Genomic DNA, 25,577 nt, shown 5'->3' with positions numbered 1-25,577 from the left:
AAGCAATTAAATAAGAAATGTACAGGATTTCTCATACCATGGTGAATTTGAACATTTTGTTTTAATCAACAGCTTTGCTTTTCAGGTTTCAAGGTAATATAAACCATTAGCATCTGTGGATGTATGTGTTTAATTTCCACTAGCATTAATTGGAGTTAAACATTTGCATTAAGTACATCTCCCTTGAGCTCTCTAATATTGCTTGCGAAACGTAATCAGATAGTAAATGATTGTGAATGTACAATTAGAGTACAGATGGCATCAACTGTGAATTAAAGTCTTAATATTGATAATCCAGGTTTTTACAGGACCTTGTCTAATATCCTAGTAAAAAAAGTGTTAGGAGTGTATGTTAAAATCATTGGGTAAACCAGTGAAAGCTAATCCATGTATGCTATAATTTGTCTTATAATCATGATTTATTTAACAAAGAGAAATAAATCACCTTTTGTTTACTTGGACTGCAGCTCCTCAGCTTGCAGGGAGAATCTTTTCACATTCTATTTAAAGTCTGAACTTCAGGTGTATGTGGTCAACTGTGAGAAATCTGGAAGGTAGACAAGAGCTTGTGGGCTGAAAATGTTATGAAATGCTGATATAAAATAATCCTGCACTGAACTCAAAATTTGCATCTCTGCTGCTGACCTCCCTAATTTCCCACAGAACCATAGAATTACAGAATGGTTTGGGTTGGAAGGGACCTTAAAGATCATCCAGTTCCATCCTCCCCTGCCATGGGCAGGGAAACCTTCCACTAGTCCAGCCTCATCTCCTTAAATTATAAACCTACAAATATTAAAATGGCAGAGTGAAGTATCTTTAAAGTTGGGTCTCTTGTGATGAGATATAAAATATAAGTACATCTTTTTGCCTGACACACTTTACTTCACTGTCTCTTTCTTTACTCCACATCATCAGCTGTGTCTATTACGAGGACTTGTAATTTCTTTCTTCCTGTTCTGTTCATTTCTTACCTGGTTGATTCTTACCCAAGTCTCAAATATCAAGGCCATGTGTATTCTGTACCTAACCCCAAGTGTGGAAGCCTTCAAGGGTTTAACATGAAGGATGTGTTTAAGCACTGGTTTGAATTGATGCCTGAGTTAATTTTGCCAAACTGTTGCTGTGTTAATCAATGTTTCCATGTCCTTTAATCCATTGCTTGCCTGGGATTTACAGCTTGTCTCCCACAATGTTCTTGAGTAAGACTTGGCCTGTGAAGATTGTAGACAGATATTAAGCATTATAGCAATCTGACAGCTCAGTTGCTGCTATTTTTTTATAATGCTATGATTAGATAATTCCTGCCTTAATTCTGTGATTATTTCTTGCAGACTTCCAGTGGGTCCAGGGAGATGTATGTGAAGTTCAGCTGATGGTGTACAACCCTATGCCTTTTGAGCTCCGAGTAGAAAACATGGTATGCATCTTTCTAAATCTTCTCTTTCTGTTATTTTTCTGAAAAAAAAAATCTCATTTAGGCTTTCAAATTTGGCTTTCTATAAATATTTTTAAAAGATGGTTTAAGCCAGCATAACCTCAGTTCAACAGTGTGGTGTTGTCAGTTTTCTTGTGTTTGTTGGGGATGAGGTATTGAAAAGAAAAATCTCTGCCACTCAGAGTGTTTAAATGCTTTACTTGCACTGACCTGTAAATCAATTTTATACATTTCTGCATTGACTAGAACTCCTGCTACATGATTTACGTATACTGGTTTTCAAGTAATAATTATATCCTGAAACCTAATAATTATTGTACACTTGCTACTGTAGTTTAAAAATCTTCATTCATCCTTGCTTTTCAAACTCCCATTTTGACCACCATTTAAAAACCTGATGGACTAAAACAGTTAGGTCTGAGAAGCTTTGGGTTTTAATACGAACTTCAGCTCATGGATTTGTTGTTCCCAGTAATTTATGTTATTTGCAAACACTGTAATGTTAAATGATCAGAAGGGAGTGAAAAAAATGCTAAACCACTGGAGAAATATGTGAGGTTAGAAGGATCAACCCAAGCTGTCTACTACTTCAGTTGGCTGCTTGCAGTGTATCCTGAAAGAAAGGAAATTGGTTTTATTTTTCTTTCTGTTCTTTATTCCAACTAACAGGATTTTTAAAAAATCGTTATCCATTTAAAGGTTAAAAGTTTTCTGACTACCAGACCACCTTAATCTCCACTCAGTCCTAATCCAGCATTTTCCTTTATGTTAAATATTTTTACCTTTAATATTGCTTTAAAAATAAATCCCATCTCTTAGAGCCTGTTCTGTCAGGCTAATTGAATCAGTGCACATTGATTTGGTGATGATTTTTGTTTGGGTTTTGTTTTTATTGATATGTCTACTGCAGTGTCTAACTGCAGTGTCTAGTCAAAGAAGTTGACCTAAATTACTGATAATAAACCACATATAGTGAAGTGTTTTTCCATGGGAAGTGAACATGCCCAAAAATTTTGTTTTTATAGCACAATAAAATTAGTTCTTGAAGATAACACACTGCTCTCTCCAGCAGCATTTTCTCTCACCCACACAAAAATATTCAGATTTTTTAGCAATGAGTAGAAAAAGTAGTTGTAAAGCTGCACATCAGACAGGTCTCTGTGGGAATTAATTGATTAAGAACATTTTGATTTACAGTCTGATTTGTATTGTGTAAGTAATGATGTCGTTATATATTAAAAAACCTTGGATAATTTCTTAATGAGAAAATTCCTTCTGAGTGCTTGCATGCACTCAAGAGCTCGGGATGGAGTTATTTGCATAGATCTGCACAACATCCATCCATTCCCTGAGCAAATTAATTGTGGTAGCATGAATACTTCTCTTTACTGGTGTCGTGATAAAGTTCTGTCTTGGAATGAACACTGAATTTCTGTTCCACTGGTAAGCACAAGAGGAATTAATTTGCAAACAAGATGCAAATACTTGAAGTGATTAACAAAACTCTTTAGTCAGTGCTCCGTAAATAGAGTGCTTTGATAAATTCTGCTCTGTACTAATGTGGGCTCTCCGAGAGAAATTGGTTGATTTTGGTAGATTTGTCTGCAGAATCAAGACTGTAGCAAGTTGAGCAAAGTGCTTGGTCCCCTCAATTTGGAATTTTAGAGACCATGTTTTTAGAACTGAGGCCAGTTTGGAGCTCTCCAAATGATAGAAACACTGACATCTGTTCAGGCTGTAGAGGAGAAGAATATTGAGGTAATTCCTACTGCTTTCCTCAACCCCAAAATGGGCAAGTGCAGCAAAAACTGAGTTGGGCATTTCCCAGAGGGGTCCAGGGTAAGAGTGAGAATCAGTGCTGCAGGCATGGGAAACTTTCCTAATGAAAAACCTCCCTTTTTTCCAACCTCCCTTTTTTTATGAGGGTGATCATACACTGGGACTGCTTATCCAGACAGAATGTGGGACCTCCATCTTTAGAAATCTTTAAAACTTGAGTGAACAGGATGAGGAAAAACCAAAACTACCACCAAAGTGATCCCTGTTTTGAGCACTGGGCTAAACAAGATCACCTCTACCCTTTTCTTCCCATCTAAGTTGCTGATTTTCCAGTCTCGTCTGTGAACTTTCTGGAATGTGGGAATAGCTATTACTTTATCAAAAGAATAAACTCTTCTGTTTTTATTTTAATAATTCAGAGTGTTGTTTAATATTTTAAAATGGTGTGTTTTATTATTAACATGTACTCATGCCTGTAGTCCCCATACCCTTTTCTTGTCTGATTTCTCATCACATATCACATCTTTTCAGATTATTTACTCCTACAGACTCAGTTTCATAGGAAGCATACCCTTTTCTGACATTTTGTGGCAGTTTCAGCTTGTTTGTCCCACAGCTTTTTTCCTTCTGCCTGACTTAGTACCTCACCTGTGCAGGATGACTTCTCCTTCAGGCTTGTTTCCAATCTTCATTGAGTTCTCCATTGCTTGGTTTCATTTTTCTTTGTCCTTTCCATGGTCCACCATTCACCAACATGTAATTGTCCTGAAATCTATAGTCTATTTCTATTTTACAATTTTCCCCATTCCCTCTATTTAGATTTGTTTTTTCTGATAGATTACTCATTTCATGTTAAATGAAACCCAAGCTTTTGCCATGGTGCTTTTCCTACTGTGTCTTTCAGTTTGTTTAATTTCTATTGTGATGGTAAACAACTCAGTATTGAGCACAGGTTGTTAAGGAGAATGGCTCCCCATGGAAAGGCTTCCATTAATTGAAGCTTTTTCATTAATTGAAGTATTAATGCTGAGTCCGTGTGGGTTAATTGAGGTGTGCTTAAGTAAAAGGCATTGAATTTCTAGACTTGACATGACACTGTGGACACAAGACTTTGATTAGTGTTGCTTAGATGATAAGCCCTGAAAAATTGATTTTCTTCGTTGTTTTATTTTATTGTTCTCAAAGATTTTGGCCCATCTTTGTACTGTTTATTTCCTGTCATGATTTGGGACTCCAATTAGGCACCTATTCTTCATGCCTCTCCCATTTCTGTATTCCTTTTCTATTTCATTTTTCTGTTTTGTCCATATAGTTAGAAGGCTGATCCACTGAAAGGTGCAGTAGTGTTTGTAAAATGACAAATGAAAATGTTCAATCATGGAACATAGAAATTATTAGGTCCCACAACTGTGTGAGTCAATAAAATGCAGTAGGAGAGAGATCTTGGGGTTGATCAGAACAAATGCTTTAATAAAACTCAGCAGGTACCTTAAATCAGCAGAACGAGACAAAAAATGAGCCTAACAAGAATTGGCTGTGATGGATTAGACAGAAAATTCTTGCCATCCTGGTGCTGGAGCTCCAGGTCCCCTGGAGATGGGATGTTCAGCTGTAAATAAGTGTGTGCACCACTTTGCCTTTTCTGCCAGGAATGCTGATTTCTGTGCAGATTGTTCAGGTATGTGAGTGATGACCTCCAGCCCTTTTGCAGTTTCCTTTGCAGTCACTGCCATTACTGCAGTTTTCTATCCTGGGAAAAATGACCTTAACGTTTCAGGCCTTCAAAAAAAAAAAAATCCCAAAAATTCTGGGAAATCTCCAGTGGATTTATTTTGCATCTTCAGACAAATGCTTCAAGCAGCAAACCACAGTACAGTCTGGGGAGATCTACTGCTAAAATACATGTGAAGATGCAGTGTAAAATGTGTTAAGTTCTCTAATATTGTAATTACTTTTCCAGCTTTGTTTATCAAGTTTCATATTAAAAGCAAAAAAATAAGGCTGAGAAATTTTGAGGCAATGTTATGTATTGAGGGAAAGCATTTTCTCTGCTCTTACTGTAGAAAATACAGCTATGGTTCTAAGAAAGCTACAAGACCTACAGACAGTGTAAACCATATTTAATAAATAAATGTCAAGAAACAAAGAAATACTACCCAAACCCATAAGAATACTGTAATTTATAATACTTAGTCATTATTCAAGAATTAAGTATTTGTTCTGTACTTCTCCTTCTGTTTGGGACCTGTATTTAATTGAACACAATCAAGTGTGGTATTTTGATTAATGATGCTTTAAGGATGGCTGTTACATTAAAAAAAAATTCATAACTGTGCTATTAGCCAAGAGCTCTATGTTGATGTTCCAAAATACCATCTAAAATGTTGATAAATCTATATGTATAATTCCACGACTTTGCTTATGATGGTTTAAATTGTTTCCATGAGCTGCTCTTTTCTGAGTTCACATTTTTTACTATATCTACCATCTTGAGAGAATATTTATTTACTGCTACACTACATTTGATGGAGACTGTATTAATCAAGAATATACTCAGAAAGGTGAAGGGGGAAAAAGAATAAAAATGGTTGTTTGGTGTTTTTCTAGGTCTGCCTAAAATAACCTTATTAGAAATAGTAGGAAAAATTTCCTTTTAAATAAATATTTGACAATTTTTTGTGTAAAATATTTGACAACATGGTATAAAAGTATGTTCAGCATGAAAACTAACTTTGAAGGTCGTGTTACTTTAAAAAAAAGAATGATTGCATTTTGGGATTGGTAAGTAAAGCCTAAAAAAAGCAGTTACATACTCATGTTATTTTAACAGCATCCCCAAATGCTGCCATTTACATGCAAGTTGTTTTGTTCCTGTAAAACTAAATTGAGATTTGAAGTGATTGAAAGACATGCTGTGATAAAAGCATGCATATATTCACTCTAAGACAATTTCAATTGTTTTATGAGAATACAAAGAAATGTAAACTTTTTTTTGGGTGTGTGACTCATTTATTCCCTGGAGGAAACCTTGGATTTGGATGGTCTTTTCCTGTAGGATCAGAAAGAGAAATGATTATTAAGTGATTACCAAATGATTACTGAGTATTATTACTTGAAATAACATCTAAAACTAACTTTCAGGAAAAGAAATCTAACACATTTCCCTACTTCTGGTGGTGTGGCTGCTATGTTTTAGTTAATGGATGTGAGACTACTTCAGCCTTGATTAGATTTTTCACTGAGTAGAAAATTTTAGGCACCAGAGGGCAATGTTGGGCAAATATTGCAGAATTGTCAGATTCAGCAAATTGCGGTCTTGAAATTGTCTTTCAGACATCCTAAGATATATCACTCTTTTAAAACTTACTTGTGTAGGCTAGGTTTTAAGGGTAAGTATCTTCACTTAGTAATTTCAATTTATGTCTGGAAATCTGAATCTCAATCTAGCTGATTTTTATATTGATTTTATTTTTCCATTTCAATGAGTTTTAATGCTTTCTTGATATCTTTACTTTTAAAAACTTGGAGGTTTTACTGAACAGTAAAACTCTGAAAGTGGGAGAATTGAATGCTGTTTTCTCCTTTTTGTATTGGTGCACTTGAAGCTCTGCAATTTCTAGTCCTGGTAAAGGATGTGCTTAGTGCATGTATCTTGGCATTTACATTGTGTTTGTTCTGAAAAATCCCTTTTATTTCATGGTTTGCATTACATATTAGGTAATATTTAGGGGTTTCTGTCAGTTTTGTTTATTTACCTTTGCTACAGCTGGTAGTAAACAACAGCTTGGAGGGTTTGTGGGTTTTTTTATCACTGATTTTGCAGAGCTTTAGGTCCTCAGATGAAAGTTTTTAGTTGAGGTGAATCCTGAATACTTCAAATGTATTTGAATGTTAGGCCAAGTGACAGATCAGTGGTTTTGAAACTAAAATAAAGTTAAAAAACCTTCTCTGCCTGTTTTAAAAGTGAGTTTTGGGGAGGGTATGGTGTCACCTTTTGTTTATGTTCTGAGATTTGCTTCAGCTAAAGCAAAAGCAGCAGGACTGTGATGAAGACTATGTCAACATCAAAGTTAGAATGTTCATCCCTTTTCTGTGGAGGGAATCCCACTGGAAAGATTCATGTGGGAATCAAAAACTCTCAGTGTTCAGTTACACTGGGTGGTGAATACACAGGAAGAAAACGTTATGTTTTACTTATGTTTTTGTGGATTGTTTCTGACAGCTAAGCCTCCACATGAAATGGGAGGAAAACAAAAATCCGGTAGAAATGAATTTATTTACAACTCGAGTGAAATGATGAAATGGAGTTTTGTGAAGTATAAAAAGGACAAAGTTCTCTAATGCAGCTTTCCACAAAGCCAGGGTAGCTTTGGTTGAGTAAGATGTTGTCTCAAGGGTGTCGTGTCTACAAAGAAGTAATTTCTAGAACAATGATTTTATAGATTTTGGGGATGTTAGGTGCTTTTCTGTGGCTCAAACCATGAGTTTTTTCATCTGTCTTCACAAAAATAACATGTTCCTCTATAACAAAGTTCTGAGTTCCCATGAAGCATCCACATGGAGTTGAGATTTAATCCAGTTGTGCTTACTGCTTTAATTGATGGAGATCTTTGGGTAGCATTTTTATTTAAAAATAAATATTTAGGGGTGTAGAAAAACAACTGGTAACTTGGATTTATATGTTTTCAAAAATTGAATTTACTTTTAATAGCATATTCTATGCTCAAGCATCTTAAATTCATTAACCAAGCTTAAAGAAAACCTCCAGTCTACTGAGAACAGTAATGTGGTGTTTAAAAGTTTCTTAAATGATTTTTTTTCCTGCTTCATTTCTTGTTTTGAGCCATGTTTTAAATATAGGATGCTAAAAGATTTCTCTGACATAAAGGGAGTAACTGCAGGCATTTAGGCTTGGGAGAGAATCAGTTCAGCAAAGTGAATGCCTCATTCCAACTCACTAAAAATGTTTAGGTTGGATGGTTAAGCTAGACTTGCTCTGTTATCTGTAAATACTAACATTCTTCTTCCCCTTAGAAAACATATTTTGGGCACGTAATTAAAGCTAAGCAGGATCTGCTATGATGCTTGATTTCTACTGCTCAAAATCTATCAAATAAATAAGTTAAGGTCACAGGTGTACAATTAAATGTAGGTACAAAACAGCACCATGCAGATGATATCTCTGATTCTTTTACCGTGTTTGGATATAAATTTTTATTAGTTTTTCATGCATCATTCCCAGCTGGGATCCTGAAAGAAGTTTCCATATTGAATACAAATCCTGCTGTAATTCTGGATGCACCCTGCAGTCCCTGCAACTTAAACCCCAGAATAACTGCTATGAGTAAATTGGAATAAATCATAAAAGTTTGGCTGATGTAATGCATGGGATTAAAATATAAGGATCTAACATAAAAATGTAAGTGCATATCATAAATGGATTTATCTGTGTAATATGGTTTTTTTCAGGGTCTCTTGACAACTGGAGTAGAATTTGAATCTCTGCCTGCTGCCCTTTCCCTCCCTGCAGAGTCTGGTCTCTATCCTGTGACTCTTGTTGGTGTTCCCCAAACCACAGGGCAGATCACTGTCAATGGTAAGGAATCTCTCCAGTCACTCTTTGTGGGCAAAACAACCTGAGTTTTACACCTCTGTGGGTGGCATGGCTTTGCTTACCACGTGTGTGTTCAGCACTCTGAATTCTCCTCAGTAAGTAAAAGCAAGAAAGCCAAAAAGGGAATCTGTTCTCTGTACCAGGCTTCATTAAAAACAGCCTGATGAATCACTGGGTTGCAGCAGCAGTAACGAGCACATTCTTGGAGTATCTCATGTGTGAGAGGACAAGGATAATGAACTCCAGCTCCCCTTTATTAATTCTTTCATTTGGAAATCTTCTGAGGAGGATTACTTGAACTTTTTCTTGAGAATGCAGAAGATAATCTTGCAGTTTTTTTCCCCCATAATTAATCGTGTTCATGTAAGATTACAGAAATTTTTGCAGATTGCTTCTGTGGAAACAATTAAGCCAGTGTGTATGGCCTGTTGCATTCAAGATATCATTTCATTAATAAGCCTAAATAAAATTGTGTTTGTAGTAAGGAGGAAAATTAAAGAGCTTTTACAAAAGACGAGCAGACCTAGAAAAGGAGGCATATGTGGAGAGGATGGATTCAACACATAGTAGGAGTGAATCATCTTACCAAATCACATTTTAAAGTACATGTTCCTGGAATATAAAGTCAGGATACAGGACAAGAACCATTTTAGTAAAGCTAAAAGAAGATGGCTTTGAACTTGAAGAAACTCTCTTCTCACTGTGTTTTTCTCAAGTGCTTTTGTGTCTGCTCATAAAAAAAATTTCATGCGATTTTTTTTCCCCAGAAACTATTTCAGTAAATACAGAATAGCATCAAAGCATTCAGAACATTTGTACTGTAGTTGTCTCCTTTGAGTTCCACATACTAAAAATGTATTGCAAGGAGAGGAGTTGATTTCTGTACTTGGCAGATTTTTGTGTGTCAATGTATCAAATTTTCCTTCAGATATAAATATTGCCTGGTAAGGAATCAGTGTAGAGGTATTTTTCTACTAAATTGAACTTTTGAAAGTTGTAGTCCTTCATGACATGTGTCTGTATGTATGCATGCATATTTTTTCCATTATTAATTTCCTTTAGGATTCTTTTGTCCTTCTGGGTGCAGTCGAGAGTCTTTCCTATAAACATTTTTTTTAGGAAGTAGGAAAGGTATGTTGAAAGTTGACATGTTTTATGTGCACCAGTGACTTTGGTGATGAGGTATAAAATGGTGTCCATGCTGTGACTTGTGATGTTGATCTTGTACAGAATTCCAGAAGTTACTGTAATGCATTGTAGGAATCAGAGGCTTTTTACAATTTCTTTTATTTTACATGCCACAGATGGAGAGGTGAACATGTGTGTTGTTTGTACATTGTCATGTACTTATAAATGTCGCTATTTAAGGGGTTTGAAAGTCCTTTGCATATTTTGTGTCCTGAGATTTTCCTGTAGAGAAGGTGGTAGTTTGGGTAGCAGATCCACTGACACGACCTGAGCAGTAAACTCAGTACTTTTAGACCTTCCAGAAAACAGTAAAATTCCCAACATAACTGGTGTTTTCTTCTAAAACTCAGGTTACCATACTTCAGTTTTTGGAGTCTTCAGTGATTGCCTTCTGGACAATCTGCCAGGAGTGAAGACCAATGGCTGCACTGTTGAAGTCATTCCAGCTTTGCCAAGGCTGCAGATCAGCACCTCCCTTCCAAGGTAGGAAATTAAATTAAATTTTTATTTTATTTGGTCGTATTTAAGTGTTAGTCACATGCCTAATAAAACCTCTTCTACCTGAGTGTATAATCCATGCTTTAGTAAAATAAGACATGATCTACATCTGTGTTACTTGCTTTAGAATGCAAACCTAAGTTTTTTGTTTTACTGCTTGAAACCATGGAATTTCGTAGAAATATGTGGAAATTATTTTGCAGTGTTGTTCTGCTCAAAACCTTGGTTTTGGGCAAAGAGGAATGTATCAAGCCAAGAATTTACTGTTTATATCTTAACAATCCAGTCCAAGCATAATTGTAATTTCAGATAAAGTATTTCAAAAGAAAAAAGAAAGAGAGAAAAATATGCCGAAGAAGAATCACTAACAAATACATGGATATTTCTACACTGGAAGCACCATTTGTTTTGCTTTTAGTATGCAATTGCATGATACTTTTGTCTGAATATGAGGGAGGAAAAAAGAAATTCCTTCTTTCCTTTCACTCCACATGCCCGAATTTCAGAGTCCTGAAATGACAATGATACATGACAGTACATTCTGAATGATCAAAAAATACTTGTTTGAAGTCCTTGTCACAGATGTGTTCTGAAAGACTGAGATCTGCTCCTGTTTGGGGAGGCTGCTTATCCTGTGGTAAGGAAGGATAGAATCAAAGGGAAGGATGGCAGGAAAACCTGCAAAAAGAAGTGGAATTATTGGTCATTAATCTCAGTGCTTTTGTCCTTGTGTCCTCATTGCCTTCTGACCACTCTGCATTAGCACAAAAAATACAGTCAGAAATGCAACCTCTACCCATCTGTCTTGTTCTGCAACTTCCTTCCCTCATTCACACTATAAAAGGTTTGTTTCTAGTCACTGTTTCACCTTCCACACAGGGAATTTTTCCCAGGATCCACTGCCATGAGGTTTATGCCCTGTATTGTCCACTAAAACAACTCTTTATAATGAATTCCTCTTCATTTTTTTCTTTCCCCCTTTTCCCTTCCTTACAGTTTTTGCAGATACTTTAACAAGCTTTCTGAGTTAGGAATATATATTTTATTTTATTTAAAAATTGACTTGTGTTATGCATAAATTACTAACTTTTGTTCTCAGTGGTTATAAAAAATGACATTGGCTAAAATCAGAATGGAAAATGGGCCTGGGATCTTCAAGACTGCAAAGCAGTAGTTTCTGAGTCTTCAAAGAATAGTGAATAGAGTCACTTGGACAGGCTTTTAACATTTTTGTCATAATAATTAGTTTGTCACATTTTGTAGGTCTGCTCATACACTTCAGCCTTCTTCAGGGGATGAGATCTCCACTAATGTTGCTGTCCAGCTTTACAATGGAGAGACCCAGCAGCTCATCATTAAATTAGAAAATATTGGAACAGAACCGTTGGAGAAACTGGAGGTCACAGCAAAAACAGTCAACACCAAGGGTGTGTATACTGATTTGTATTTGGAATTAATCATGCTGACTTCTTCTCTGTCTTATACTTCTTTTCGGTCAGTTTAGAATAAATATCATAGTGCCTGTTACAGAGCTGAAATAATTCAGTTTGATTTTATTGTAGGAATATAGAAATGAAAGAGAATGTAAGAAAATGTAGAAAGATGAAAGAAATTGTAGAACCATCTGTGTGTTAAAGGGTCACCTGCTTTTTGGAAATCTAGATGTAATTTCAGTGTTATTTGGAAAAAAACATCCCGAGGCAATAACTTGTAAAGAAGAAGAATCTTGGGTCTAAATTATTTTCTACTGATGTCTAAATATGCTGATTAGTTCATTAAATAAATTACCATTAGCAGTAATGTTGTCCTACTTGAGAGAGTGGAAGTAAATAAACCTGTTTTTATCTCACTCAGTGAGCAATAAGAAAAAAAAAATGGGACAGAACACTTTAAAAGACAAGGCAATAAATAAAATAAGCTATTGTGAGTTAAAAGAATAATTGAAGCTCTGGAAGAAATACAGCACATCCCCTGTGTACACTTAATTCTCTTGAAATACTCTGTCCATATTAGAATTAAAAAGTAGTCTGGTAGGTGAATCCTGCTTTTGTTTTGTGATGTGTTATTTTTTGTTTGTCCTCTGAGGCATTGTTATGAAAATGATATTAACAGAGGAACTGCAGGTGACAAGCAGCATAATCTTTGCTGACAGTAGAAATACCTTATTTTATTGCAGGTTTTACTCTGTCAGTGCCAGAGCATTAAAATGCAGTGTGATACCTTGTGATTTCTGTTCATTTCAGTAGTCAAGCTCGTGATTTTTTTATAACAGAGTATCCCCTTCTCCACAACCTGAGAGAATAGGAGTTGCCAATCATCTCAAAATAGAATTTTGGTCTGAGACTTGTTACCAGGAATAGGAGTTGAAGTGTATTATAACTTACTGTTCTTATTTCAGAAATTCCAACATGCTCCTCCCATGTGCCAGGGGCTGTATTTATGGAATGGAGAGGCCAAATACAGCACTCAGGTGAAATGGAGAAATTCATGTAATGAAATGTATTACATGGTGGAATACATGGGCCTCTGAATCACATGTTAATCAGAATTTTTGTATGTAACTTGAGACAGTTAATGAGTTCACAGTGTTGGAAAAGAGACTCATGTCAACTTTAAAACCACCATCTCTCCATGACAACTTTTGTTAGAAAAAATGAGGAAAAAGGAGAAGAATTGATAGACTTAGCTATAAGTGCAGCTATATTGCTTCATCCTGTGTTTTCTTTCTTGACACAAAATTTTTACAATGAATCCATTTTGTATATCTGACAAAGTGTCTTAGATGCAATTAGATATGATAATTGTCTATCAGAAAAAGGAAAGTTTCTGATGGATAAGCTATAAACATGCATACTCCAGAAATGGAACACTTAAATCTCTATCTTAAGAAAATAGAAGAGTGAGTTTTGGGAGACACTGAATGGTATTTGTGCTGCCAGTGTGAGAACTGTGCCATCAGAATCGTGCAATTCAAATGCAATCCAAAATCCTCTTAACCGTCTTTTGAAAGCAGAATTTTAGGTGATCCAAGCAGAACATTCAGTTTCTTGCATTGTCTCACAAAAGTGAAATGAACCCCTGTATTTGGAACTGTGTGCTTGAGATGAGCTGTGGAATGGAGGAAAAAAAAACAAATAAGTGTGACTTTTTACATGGCTGTGCTGTGGAAACAATTTAAAGCACTGGAAAAGGTTTTCCATGGCAGAATACCAATGATCCACTTAAAGCATGCAGTAATTATGTTATTTCATATGTGATTGCATGGAAGTGTTGCAAAGTATCACAGAAACAATCACTGAATGGTTTGGATTGGAAGAGGCCTTAAAGACCTTGGAGTTCCAATTCTGTCATGGGCAGGGACACCTTCCTCTATCCCAGGTTGCTCAGAGCCCCATCCAGCCTGGCCCTGAACACTTCCAGGGATGGAGCAGCCGCAGCTTCTCTGGGCAACCTGTGGCAGGGCCTCATCACCCTCAGAATAAAGACTTTCTTCCCAATACTTAAGCCAAAACTGCTCTCTTTCAGTTTCAAGCCATTCCTCTTTGTCCTGTCACTCCAAAGTCCCCTCCAGCTCTCTTGGAGCTGCTTTAGGCACTGGAGGGGCTCTGAGATCTACCCAGAGCCTTCTCTTCCCCAGGTTGAACAACTCCAACTCTCAGCCTGTCTCCATAGCAGAGGTGCTGTGATCAACTCAGTGGCCTCCTCTGGAGATTTCCCAACAGGTCTTTCATGTCAACAGGTCCAACATGTCTTCCTTGTGTTGAACATGGACCTTTGCCTTTTTTCATGGACTCTCTTCCATTATAATTATGACCATAAATTGATACAATTGCATGAGGATGGACTGGCATTACAGTACAGTGACAACGGATTCTGGTAATCAACAGGGAACTAAAGATTTGTAATGTCAGCAGCTCTGTTTGGTCAGTGGATACAACATGCATGGAACTGAGAGGGATAAGACATGAAACCATGTCTAGTAGCAACACCAGCTCATGGTGTTATACATCATAGTGAGAGCATGTGTAGGTGCTCATGAACTGTCCATAGTGTGTTAAGAAGTTGTCTCCTGGCTGTTCTTTACTACTCCTCACTGAAATGAGCCTGTTCAAACTGCTCAAGATCTCCTTGAAAGCAGGTGGAACATCTTCATCTGCCTGACCACAGCTTGCCTGTCAGCTCAGGAGCCTGTGAGAAGCTGTTGTCCCATTTCAGCCAAATACAAAGAGCTTTCAGTCAGCCTTTGCTTCACCTGATTTGCTTTGGTTCTTTTTGTCTTGGCAGTTGCTTGTGAATCTCTTGCAGCTGCTGCCTTCCTGACCCATTTCCCTACTTTCTGTTTCTGGAGCTGCAGCTTTTAGCACAAAGATGAGTGCTGTGAATGGCCAACATTCTCTTTTTTACTTCTGGAATTACTGGATGGGATTAGCTGTTGCAGTGCAGTGATCTGACCCCCCTCCTTTGTTGTGTTAGCATTTATAGCCAGTCACTTCTCTGGCATTGTTTTGGGTGGTGCCATGATGATGAGAACCTGTGGAGGTAAGATTTGCACACTTGCCTTCCCTTATTTCCTCTCTTCTGTCACTCTCAGCTCTTTGTGTTTTCCACTCTGGCCCTCAGGTAAATAAGAATGTGCAGCTTCCCCTGTACAGTTCATAAAGGACATCACAGGGTTTTCAAGTCCTTCAGCAGCCTTGTTTTGTGGAACAGATCTTGAGGCAGATCAGCAAGAGGAACTTGTCATGCTGCCACAATAGATACATCTGTCATAGCTGTTAGTATCTCACTGCACCCCTGACCCTGCCAGGCTGTGGCATCTCTAGGCTGGATATCACATGTCCACACTGTCAGGGTCAACTCTGTGTCACCTTATGCTGTCCCTCACCAGTTCAGACAGTTTAATCCTTTTTTAGGAAAGATGACCTGTGCGGAGCTGGATGCCTTCCCATCCTTTGGCTCCAATCAGCTCTTGTAAGAAGCTCATTATGGTCTCAGTTAAGGGAGTGCAGTCCAAAGGCTTTGATAACCCAAATATTTGATCCACTCAGGGACAAATACAACACTGGTGTTTTCAAACTGGAGACTTCAGAAGAGCCTGCCAGGCAATCTTAGCACGAGTGGTGAGCCCAGCTACACACATGGAATGAACCTGGATGAAGCAAATCCTTGCTGATCTTTCCTAGAAGTGACTGACCTCTGGAATTTAAATTTAGAGAAACAAGGTCACCTGTCCAGCTGTATGCTTCCCATGGCCTTTGAACACATTGCTAGACCACAAAGGACAATCTACTCTGAGTTCAGGAAGAACTGTGAAAATCCAGGACTAGATCTCTTTACCTTCTTTAGCTAAAGAAAACTTTGCAAAGTCTTTCAAATTGCAGTTCAGTTATTGTGGTGGGTTGACCCTGGCATCCATCAAAGCTGCTCTGTCACTTAGCTCCACAAATGGCCAGGGGGAAGAAAATTTAATGAAAGCCTCATGAATTAAGGATTAAGAATCACTGACTGATTACTGTCACAGGCAAAACAGACTCAACTTGGGGATATTAATTGAATTTTATTACTAACAGGATCAGACAGGATAATAATAAGTAAAATACATCTTAAAAACACCTCCCTCCCCAATCCCTCCTTCCCAGATTTTACATCCTCTCCCACAGTGGATATGGGAATAGGGATTACAGTCAGTTCATCCCATATTCTTGCTGCTGCTGCTTAGGGAGAGTTGTCCACCCTGGCTCCTCCCTGGGCTGCAGGGCAATCTCAGCTCTGGCACCTGGAGCATCTCCTGCCCCTCCTTCTCCACTCACCCTTGGTGTCTGCAGAGTTGTTCCTCTCACATATTCTCACTCTTCTCTGAGCACAATTACTTCTGTGCAGTAACTTTTTTCCTTAAGTGTGTTTCTACATTGTAAAGAACATAACAAGTCCTGCAGCTTCATTTCTATCTTCCAGGTCTAGGAGGAGTTCAAATACATGAATGCCAGTGCCTGTGTATTTTGAACTGATAGCTATCTTGAGTTTATTATATAAACTATAGCAAAAAGCCAGATTTACGAGGGGATTTAACACTGAAAGTTTCTCTACGCAAAATGTCAGTGTGGATTTTTTCTTTGGCAGACCTTAAAATCTGCTAAAAGTTAGATTGGCCTAGGAAAACCCAAAGTTAGTTCTGGGTAAGCCTTTACGTGATATTTGTTAGGATTTTAGTGGGTTAGTATCCACTGAAGTGATGAAACAGGTTTACAACTCCTGGTAACTGTTGCTTGTAACTTAAGATATTTGCTAAACAGAGATTTTGGACTCGAGAAAGAACTGAATGCAGGCTTGTCCCAAACTAGCCTTCCACTGAACTGAAAGGTCTGAAGCCAGAGTATAACCCACTAAAGTAATGCTTACTGAACAGGATCAACATTGTTAAATTACAAACAAGTGTCAGATAAATATCAATTAGATGTTTCTTTACAGCTTAACTTTTAGCACAAGTGTTAAATCTTGAGATGTAATTACTGGTGTTAATTAGAAAGTATCTGCAAAAGGGCTATTCTTACTTCAAAAGTCTTTTTATGTGTAATATCTTTAAATAAATCTCTTACTTAATGAAAACACGTTTTGGAAACAGTTTGGTGCTCAACTGCTGGGGATATATCCTTTGCTTACATTGAGGGAAAACATTACTTTAGCATATTGGATTTTTACTTACCAGGAAAAGGGGATAGAGATTGCCCTAGTTAACAACCTACTTTTTTTCTTGAAAATAGAAGAAAATAATCAGAATGGTGATATGGTTCCAGTTAAATCATTACGTGGGATGGAGATGACTTCAAGGAAACAATTCTTAGGATGATTTTTTATTTTTACCTCATCTTTGTTTTTATAAAGAAATCTGTACTATTGGTTTGGTGGGGAAAGACACAAGACAACACCTGGTGGTCTGTGAGAAGAATATATTTCAGGCAAAGCTGTTATTATTTAGGTAGAAGTTAATGGACAAAAATATTCTCTTTGTTTTCTCCTTCCCTAGAAATGGAAAACAAAGATTTCTGTGCAAATCAACATGATTTGGACATAATCTGGAATTCTGGCTGCTGTTTTTGAAAGATCCTTTATTTCTGGTTGTAGTTATTGAGGCAATCTGCCCACCTTGTTTCCTCACAGGATCTTAGGTGATGGTTTTGGAAAAGTTCTGAAATGCCAACAGATTACCTTGCCATTAAATCCACTAGTCTGGGAGGGTGTAGAGATTAACTGTGTGACTTTCAGTGGTCCCTGTTAAACCAAGCTGTGCTCAAATGGTATTTAAATAAGGTTTTAGAAGAATTCTCCAGTATACTTTGGAGATAACTTGCATTGTTATAATAAATCAATAAATGTATCTTTAGGACTCTACCAGTCAATCCATCAGGCTTATTTTATGTATCAATAGACTTTTGGTAATATTTGACATTGTATGGTCTTCTATATATGAATGAATTTATGGGTGGGGTTAATTAACCCTGGCCAGAACTGAAGATCCATTGTTGATCTAAATACTAAATACTATTTTTTTTTTCCTCTTGTATTATTTTCTGGGCACGTCAGGCTTTTGAGGGAGGACCTACTAATTACATATCCTCTATCTCATATGGACCAATGATAAATAATTTATTAAACAGTTTTTATTTTGCCATAGACTAATTCTGTCTGTCAGCATCCTTAAATTTTGGGTCTTGTAAAAACCTTCTTCTCAACTTCAAGAAAGGACTTCATAAAAAAATGAAAGCCAATGGTCTTCTTAGCCTTCTCGTGGCTTAATAAGTAACTGAATACTGATGTTACAACTGTTTCCAAATTTCACCTGATTAAGTTTGGTGTAATATTTTGATGAAATGTTCTCTGCATTCATGTGATGCCTCCTGAGTTGAATTGTGTATGATTCAAAACTACATGAACTTTCAGAACCCCTGCAGGCTATATTTGAAGTGTCTATTTAATGCTATCTATTGTGCATTTCTTTTTCCTAGTAGTGATCTTCTTCGCTTAAATTAATATTTTGAGCTTTGTGATCTCTGTGCTTCCAGGTCGATGTCAGTACCCAGTAACTTCTCTGTCTTTCTAGTGTTACATTATTTTTTAATACCTTAATTCTGAATATTGCGGATTTTAAACAGAGCATGAGAGATGGGTGAGTACTCTCTGCAGCCTTAATGCAGAGGTTGTGCTCATGAAATATTTACTTATTTTGATACAGAGAAGCTGTATGGAGATTTCTTGAGTTGGAATCTAGAAGACACCCTCTGCCAGTTTCCTCTAAAACCTGGAAAGATTGCAACATTTATTGTAAACATTAAAGTGAAGCTGGACTTTTCGTGCCAAGAAAACCTTCTGCAAGATCTCAGTGATGGTGAGTTTTTAATTTCTCCCTGTTCAGGAGGGTTGTATATGCTGCTGGAAACACTTTTCTAATTGTTGTGCATTTGTGTTAACAGATTTGTGATATGGAGGTGTTTGATTACAAATAAACAATTAGGATTGTTTGAATATTTGTGTCTTGTAAAGCAAAGACAGCCTTGGCTGGGCTGTGCAGATTGAAGGATGAAGTTTTGTGACAACTGCGGCCATGAGAGTTTGGCCCAACTTCCCCATCATGAGACCTGCCCTGCTATCTTTTAAAATACTTTTTGACTGTATTTTGATGTGTCTCTTTTTATCCTTACCTTATGAAGATAAAGAAAAATAATTCACAAACATTAGTGGCTTTAAAGAAAAATAGCATTGAGTTGATTATTTAATTATCCAGGATTGTAGAGTTCTGAATGATTGCTGAGTGCGGTTTTGCCTCAAGTGACACACTGAAATGGAAGACATAATCCCCCTGATACTTCTACTGCAGAGAAAGTTTCATGTGCTTAAATTTATTTCAAATAAAAGGAAGGTTCAGTGTTTGCTTCTATTAGAATTATTTGGAATTACAAGTCCCAGATACTAGTAATAAAGATTTCCTTTTTATAATAAACACACAGTCTTGCTGGAGTAATTGCTCTACTCTGTATTTTTTCAATTGTCTGATACATTTACACTGATCAAATTACCTTGACAAAACAAGATATTCCTGCATTTAAAAAAAAAAAACAACATTACTTGGATTTTTTCCCAGAATCCACTTGCAGGTATGCATTACCATTATAAGTAATCTTTCAGTATAAAAAATACAACAAAATTACATGCAGAGTTTATCTAGGTTGAATAGGAGTGATTTCTGTGAGTTACCTGGCAAATGCATTTAGACAAAAATTACAGTAATTGTTAGTAATGATTGAAAGACTTGTTTTTGAAACCTCTTTAGTGTAAAATAAAAGCTTTTAAAAATATTGTAGGACTTACCTGCACAAACCCTACAGTGTTGCTACACTGAGTTTAGTTTAGAACTTGTTGAAAATACTGATAGTGGAGGAAGATCACACCCTGACATTGTGAAAACACAGATGCCAGGGAATTGGGACTTGGAGAAAGGCCCCTTGACAGCAAGTGAAATTTCATAGACTGCATATATGTATATATAGATATATATGCACACATCTGTATAAGATTTCCTGCATTTAAGTCTCCAAAAAACTCTGAAGCTGCACTTGTCTAGGAGCTTTTCAAACAAAGTAACATAAACCCAAGATATTCTGTAGGAAATGAAGGTAGCATAGTTCTTGGTATGGATACTGAACAGTTTTGGGATTTGGCCTCTGACCTCTGTTGTTTACCTGTATCCAACTCTTATGGGACTACTGATGAACAAAATCTTTGAACAACATTTCTACCTTACTGCTTCTGCCTCTTGCTTCTCTGGAAAGTTGTGTAACTGGAGCCTGGGAGCAATTCAACCTTTCCTCACTCAGTGATGATAAAGAGTGGGATCCACTAGTCTTTTGTTAGAACTTTGGTGTCTGTGGCTGCTGTGTACTCTGTGTCCTTTGAAAGTATTATTAGGGATGCTAAGTATATTGACAATTTAGTTGCTGCTTTATTTTTTATGTATTGCTTTTAACTTTACAAATGCTGTACTTTCCAAGGAGGCAGGTAAGAGCCTGATGGGAAGAACAATAAAGAGCTGCAAAAATCAATGGCAACTATGACATGACTTTTAATCATAGGGTAGCTGTGGTACCTTTTTTGTTTTGAAGACCAACCACATTTACAATAATGATCAAAATACTTTTGTCTCTTAAAAGTAATGTCCTCAGTAGGGCAATTTTTACTTTCAGGTCTTTTCATTTGCTGCTGAAATTGTTTCCTTTTATGCTTTTTGTCATCAGGACATGGTGCAGAAGGGATAAATTACTGATGTTTCTGATGATACACGTTCATTCAATTGGAAAGTAAACCAAGTTATCAATCAGAATTGCTGACTTGTGTTGATGGTGTAATGTCTCACAGAGAAATATGTTGGGTGTTTCTCTGGATTAAAGGAAGCAAAAACACGAGTGGCTGTACAGGATCAGATCATTGGCCATCCAGTCCAATAACCTGACTGTGGATAAGAGCAGCAGTGGGACAATAGAGGAAAAATTGTGCAGGAAAATACAGGAAAAACTTGCTGTTTTCCTCTAGGCTTTTAGACTCCAACTACTAGCTCAGGAACTTCCAGGGCTGAATATGGTTACTCTGGTTTTAGAAACTGTTAGTTATCCTTAGTGGGTTTCTCCTTCCTAAAATTCTTCATCTTTGCTGTCAGCACTTTACAACATGCTGTGGCAAGAAGAGTCGCAGCTTAATTACTTTTTAGCAGTTCTGCATTTACTGGTGTCCTTGTGTTCCCAGGTTTTTGTATGCATGAAAGAGGTAACTACATCTTCTAAACATGGTACCTGCAGTGATTTGATGCATTTCCTCAGGGTATTGTCACAGCAGACTGGAGATTTCTGTCTGGCTTCGTTGTTCCTGTTACAGAAATTGTTCCACAAATCAGCCTTGTCCCTTTTGAACTCTTTCAGCTCTGTGTGTTTGAGGGAGGCTGAACACATTATTAGAAAGCTGATATATGTGTTTCTGTTGTGACCTAATGGTGCTCTTTATTTTGTTTTATATTCCTTTCCTTATAATCAAGGAATAATATACAATTTATCATTTGCTTGTTTGACTGTAGCTGAGATATCCATGAATGTGTGAACCACAGCTTCATGATCTTGCTCCTCAACAGGAAAAATAGGTTGAGAATCTCTTACTGCACAAAGAAGTTTAGGATTGTTTTTTGCCATTTATTTATGCTTGCTTTCATTTGACATTTTATTGGTTGTGTCTTTTCTCTCAGGTGACAAAAGTCAGTAGGAAAAGGGCTCAAGCTGTGCCAGGGGAAGTTTAGACTGGATATTAGGAAACATTTCTTCACTGAAACAGTTGGGAAACATTGGGATGGGCTGCCTAGAATGGTGGTGGAATCATCATCCCTGAAAGTGCTCCAGAAAAATGTGTGGATGTGGCACTTGGGGACATGGTTAAATGGTGAAAGTGATGGTGGTGCTGGGTTGAGAGTTGGGCAGTGATGATCTTGGAAGTTTTTTTCAACCTTAATGATTCTGTGATTCCATGTCTTAAAGCCAGGATTTGGGAGATCCATGCAAGAGTTCTGTTTGCTGCATATCCTAGTGAAATTTTGAGTATCTTATCCCTCAGCTGGATGGTTCAGAATTCCTACTCTGTCTGTCCTTGGTTCTCTGGCTGGGAAGGTCAGCATGGACATTCAGTTTGATGCTGAGGTTGTTGCACTGGGTGAGGCAGGGGGAAGCACTCCATCTGCTTGGGACAGGCAGTTGTAAGGAGCTGAAGCAGTGAGGTCTCTGTCACCTGCTGAAGTGACCTAAAATGGTCAACAGGATACTCACATTATGAGCATAATGATCCCTCTTCCCAGCTATTATATTGTAATTTCTGAAAATCAGCATTTCCCTGCCACTAAATGGGGTGAGAACAGTAGCTGCTCTTTCTGGATTGTGTTGTACACAGTGACTTGTTCGTGGCAAAGAGGCTTTTAAAAAAGCTCTTGCTATTTGGGGATAGTGTTTTTGCAAAGTTAATGAATTAATTTACAATGAATACCTCATTATGTAAAATGTTAATGTTCATTTATTCCCTGTATAGGGAACCTAAAGACAAGTGTGAGAATATTTAAATTCATAAACTCATCAAAGGAACTAATTAATTACATGTTGAGAGAGAAGCAAATCTGTGCCTTAAGTCTCTCCTTCCCTTCTCTGGGGGAGAAAAGGTTGCAGAGAAATAATAGCATATTTCTAAAAGCACTAATCTTGAATATTTTGAACATTGGTATGCAAGACCAGTGTATATTTCATACTCCCTTTGTTGTTTTTCTGCTGAAATGGCCAGATTTTATCTACTTCAAAATGTTCCTGCACTTACATAGTGTACAGACAATGCATTTTTTTTTGTTGGAAAGATACTTGGTTTGGAATTTAAATGTGCTCTTGACAGATCTTCCAAGAATCTGAGTAGCCTGGAGGACTCTATTAGGATAATGGTATCCCTGATGATGATGATAGGGTCCTCAGAGATGTTTCTGTATTATAATTTCTATGGTAGGATGCTTGGTAGCTTTTATAACATTTAATCATTCTGAGTATTCTTTTGAAGTGACTTCATTTCTAAGAACTTCTTTTGTCTCTGCAGTTTGAAGAAGTTAGTTTGGTTGTACTGTTAAAATGAGTATATGAGGGTTTTTTTGTTCTGTTTTTTAAAATAAAAATGCTTCTGTGTCCTCCATAAATTCATCACTGTGTAACTTTAAAAAATATTCTTAATTTTTTGAGAACTTCTCCTACAGAATTCTTGAATTAGAGCTTTAGGATTTACAGAAGATAAGGTGCCTTTTCTCTTCCAACTGCTTTTAAGCTTGATAAATAATCTTGTCTCACAATTTGACTAATAAAGGGTGGGATTTTTTTAAACAGTATATAAGGGCCATAGTACTTCAGCCTTTATCAGCTGTACACATAGAGAGATGGTGTTCCAGTCCCCAAATATTTGTAAATGTAAATAGCTAAGACAGACACGAGGCAAATAACAATAAATGGATTATTGGCACATACAGGCTAATAACCCTGCCACCCTGTTATGCTCTTCCTTTCCTGAGGCACTTCATTTTAGCATCTGATGTCTGCATAAATAATCTCTAGTGTTTATTATGAATTTCTTTACACTTCATTTGCTCTCTTTCATTGCATTATGCTTATTGTAAATTTATCTTCCAATTTTAGTTCAGTTCAGCAACCTCAGGACATAAATCCTTACTTATAGTGCATTTTTTATTGTTAATTATTGTCTTCCTAGGTAATGGGGTCTCAAAGAAGTGCTCAGTCTGCTCCTGGGAGCCAGAGCTGATGCATTCCCAGGAATTTTTCCTGTGGTCCCTGCTGTGACAGTCCTGGGCAGGTTTTTGAGAGAGGGAAGGAGCTGTAGCTCAAAGGCCACCTGAACTGGGAAGGGTGAAGTGGATTATATTGCCTGGAACTGTGTATTCTGGTGTTACTCCACTCTTTGTTGCTGCAGACAGCAAATTTCTAGAATTCTGCACACTTCATGCAGAATACAGTTCCCTTTTTCTAGGAGGAAAAAAAAAGGCATTCAAGTTCAGCAAGCAGAGTCTATCTTCTGTCTCGAGTTCTTTTTTTTTTCTATTTTTTCTCGTGTTTAAAGTACTTTAAAGCTGTTAAGAATCTTCTTATGAGGTGTTGCCTACCAAGAATTTTTTGTTTTGAAATTCTCAATCAGGCAAGGATTGGCAAAATAAACAAATGGGCTGAAGTGGCATTTAGTTTTCATATATTATGATCAAGCTGTGGACTTTCCTAAAACTGTTGATTCTGTAAAATAGTATCATAGAATGGTTTGGATTTGTGAGAGACCAATCTGATTTTTATTTATGCCTCAAAATGTGTTATACATGAGGTGAAAAAATTACTTTAGGGGCTGTATACGTGTATATGGAGCTCTGTCCCCGAGAGGCTTCGGCTGACAGCAGTCAGGAGACAGGAACTTTCCACTACTGATCTGCAATGACCTCCCCTGGCTGGCGGGACAGAGCCCCGGATGCGCGGGAAATAACGCGCGGGAAATAACGCGCGGGAAAAGTACGCGGGAAAAGTGCGCGGGAAGTCACGCGATAGGAGGGCCAAGGACGTAAAAGCAGTGAACTGCGACGCAACTGGGGCCATTTTCTTTGGGCTTCTTGGAGGGAGCGGAGGCTCGCCTGGAGCCTTCCCGCACCTTCGCATTCTTGTCCCTGCAATCCTGCTCGTTCCCTGGCTGGCTGTGCTGCCTGCCCGTGTCCTGCTCTGCTTCGCTGCTTGCCCGAGGCAGCTCCGTCACCGCGACAGCCTCGTGCTCGCTGTTTCCCCGACGGAGCCACTGCTGCTGCCTGCACTCTGCTGCACCCAGCCCGGAGCCACCACTGCCTGCAGCCTGCTTGTACCCAGCCCGGAGCCACCACTGCCTGCACCCTGCCTGCGCCCAGCCCAGAGCCACCACTGCCGGCACCCTGCTGCACCCAGCCCGGAGCCACCACTGCCTGCAGCCTGCTGCACCCAGCCCGGAGCCACCACTGCCTGCAGCCTGCTTGTACCCAGCCCGGGGCCACCACTGCCTGCATCCTGCCTGCGCCCAGCCCAGAGCCACCACTGCCGGCACCCTGCTGCACCCAGCCGAGAGCCGCCGCCGCCTGCAGCCCCCGTGCTCCGACCCTGCCCGCCTGCAGCTGCTCCCCAAGTCCTGTTCCTCGCCCACGGCAGGCACACGCAGCTGCTGCTGTTCGGAAATCGCGCCCAGCCCAACGCGGGAGCCTCGCAGAGCACAGCTCCATCTGCCAAACTCACCGACGGGGTGCCCAGGGTACAGCGGTAACGATCCGTCCGGTATCCTTTCTCTCTCTGTCTCTCTTTCCCTCTTTGTTCGTTTTTCTGTCCCCCTTGGGTAGGAACACTTACCTTTCCTTATCAATAAGCAGTTCTCAGCTATAATATTGCCACATTTGCGCTTCATTTTTTGTTCGAGAAATCTATTAAAAAGAATCCTTCCCGA

The 25,577-nt window shown here is 38.1% G+C and overlaps 1 protein-coding gene across 4 annotated transcripts in view; it reads left to right on the top strand.

Annotated features, from left to right (window-relative positions):
* Nucleotides 1-25,577, top strand: part of TRAPPC9 (trafficking protein particle complex subunit 9) — a 442,295-nt gene that overhangs the window by 51,948 nt on the left and 364,770 nt on the right. For all 4 annotated transcript variants that reach the window (XM_085053644.1, XM_085053643.1, XM_085053645.1 and 1 more), the window contains 5 exons: nt 1,335-1,420; nt 8,687-8,813; nt 10,370-10,502; nt 11,781-11,944; nt 18,748-18,900. In XM_085053644.1, coding sequence (XP_084909770.1) covers nt 1,335-1,420; nt 8,687-8,813; nt 10,370-10,502; nt 11,781-11,944; nt 18,748-18,900 — 663 coding nt within the window. The remainder of the gene's footprint in view (nt 1-1,334; nt 1,421-8,686; nt 8,814-10,369; nt 10,503-11,780; nt 11,945-18,747; nt 18,901-25,577) is intronic.

Source organism: Lichenostomus cassidix, chromosome 2 (assembly GCF_008360975.1).
Source record: "Lichenostomus cassidix isolate B80296 chromosome 2, HeHo_3.0, whole genome shotgun sequence".
Taxonomy (NCBI): Eukaryota; Metazoa; Chordata; class Aves; order Passeriformes; family Meliphagidae; genus Lichenostomus; species Lichenostomus cassidix.
Note: the sequence above shows the minus strand (reverse complement) of the source record. Positions and strands in the feature narration are given on the sequence as shown.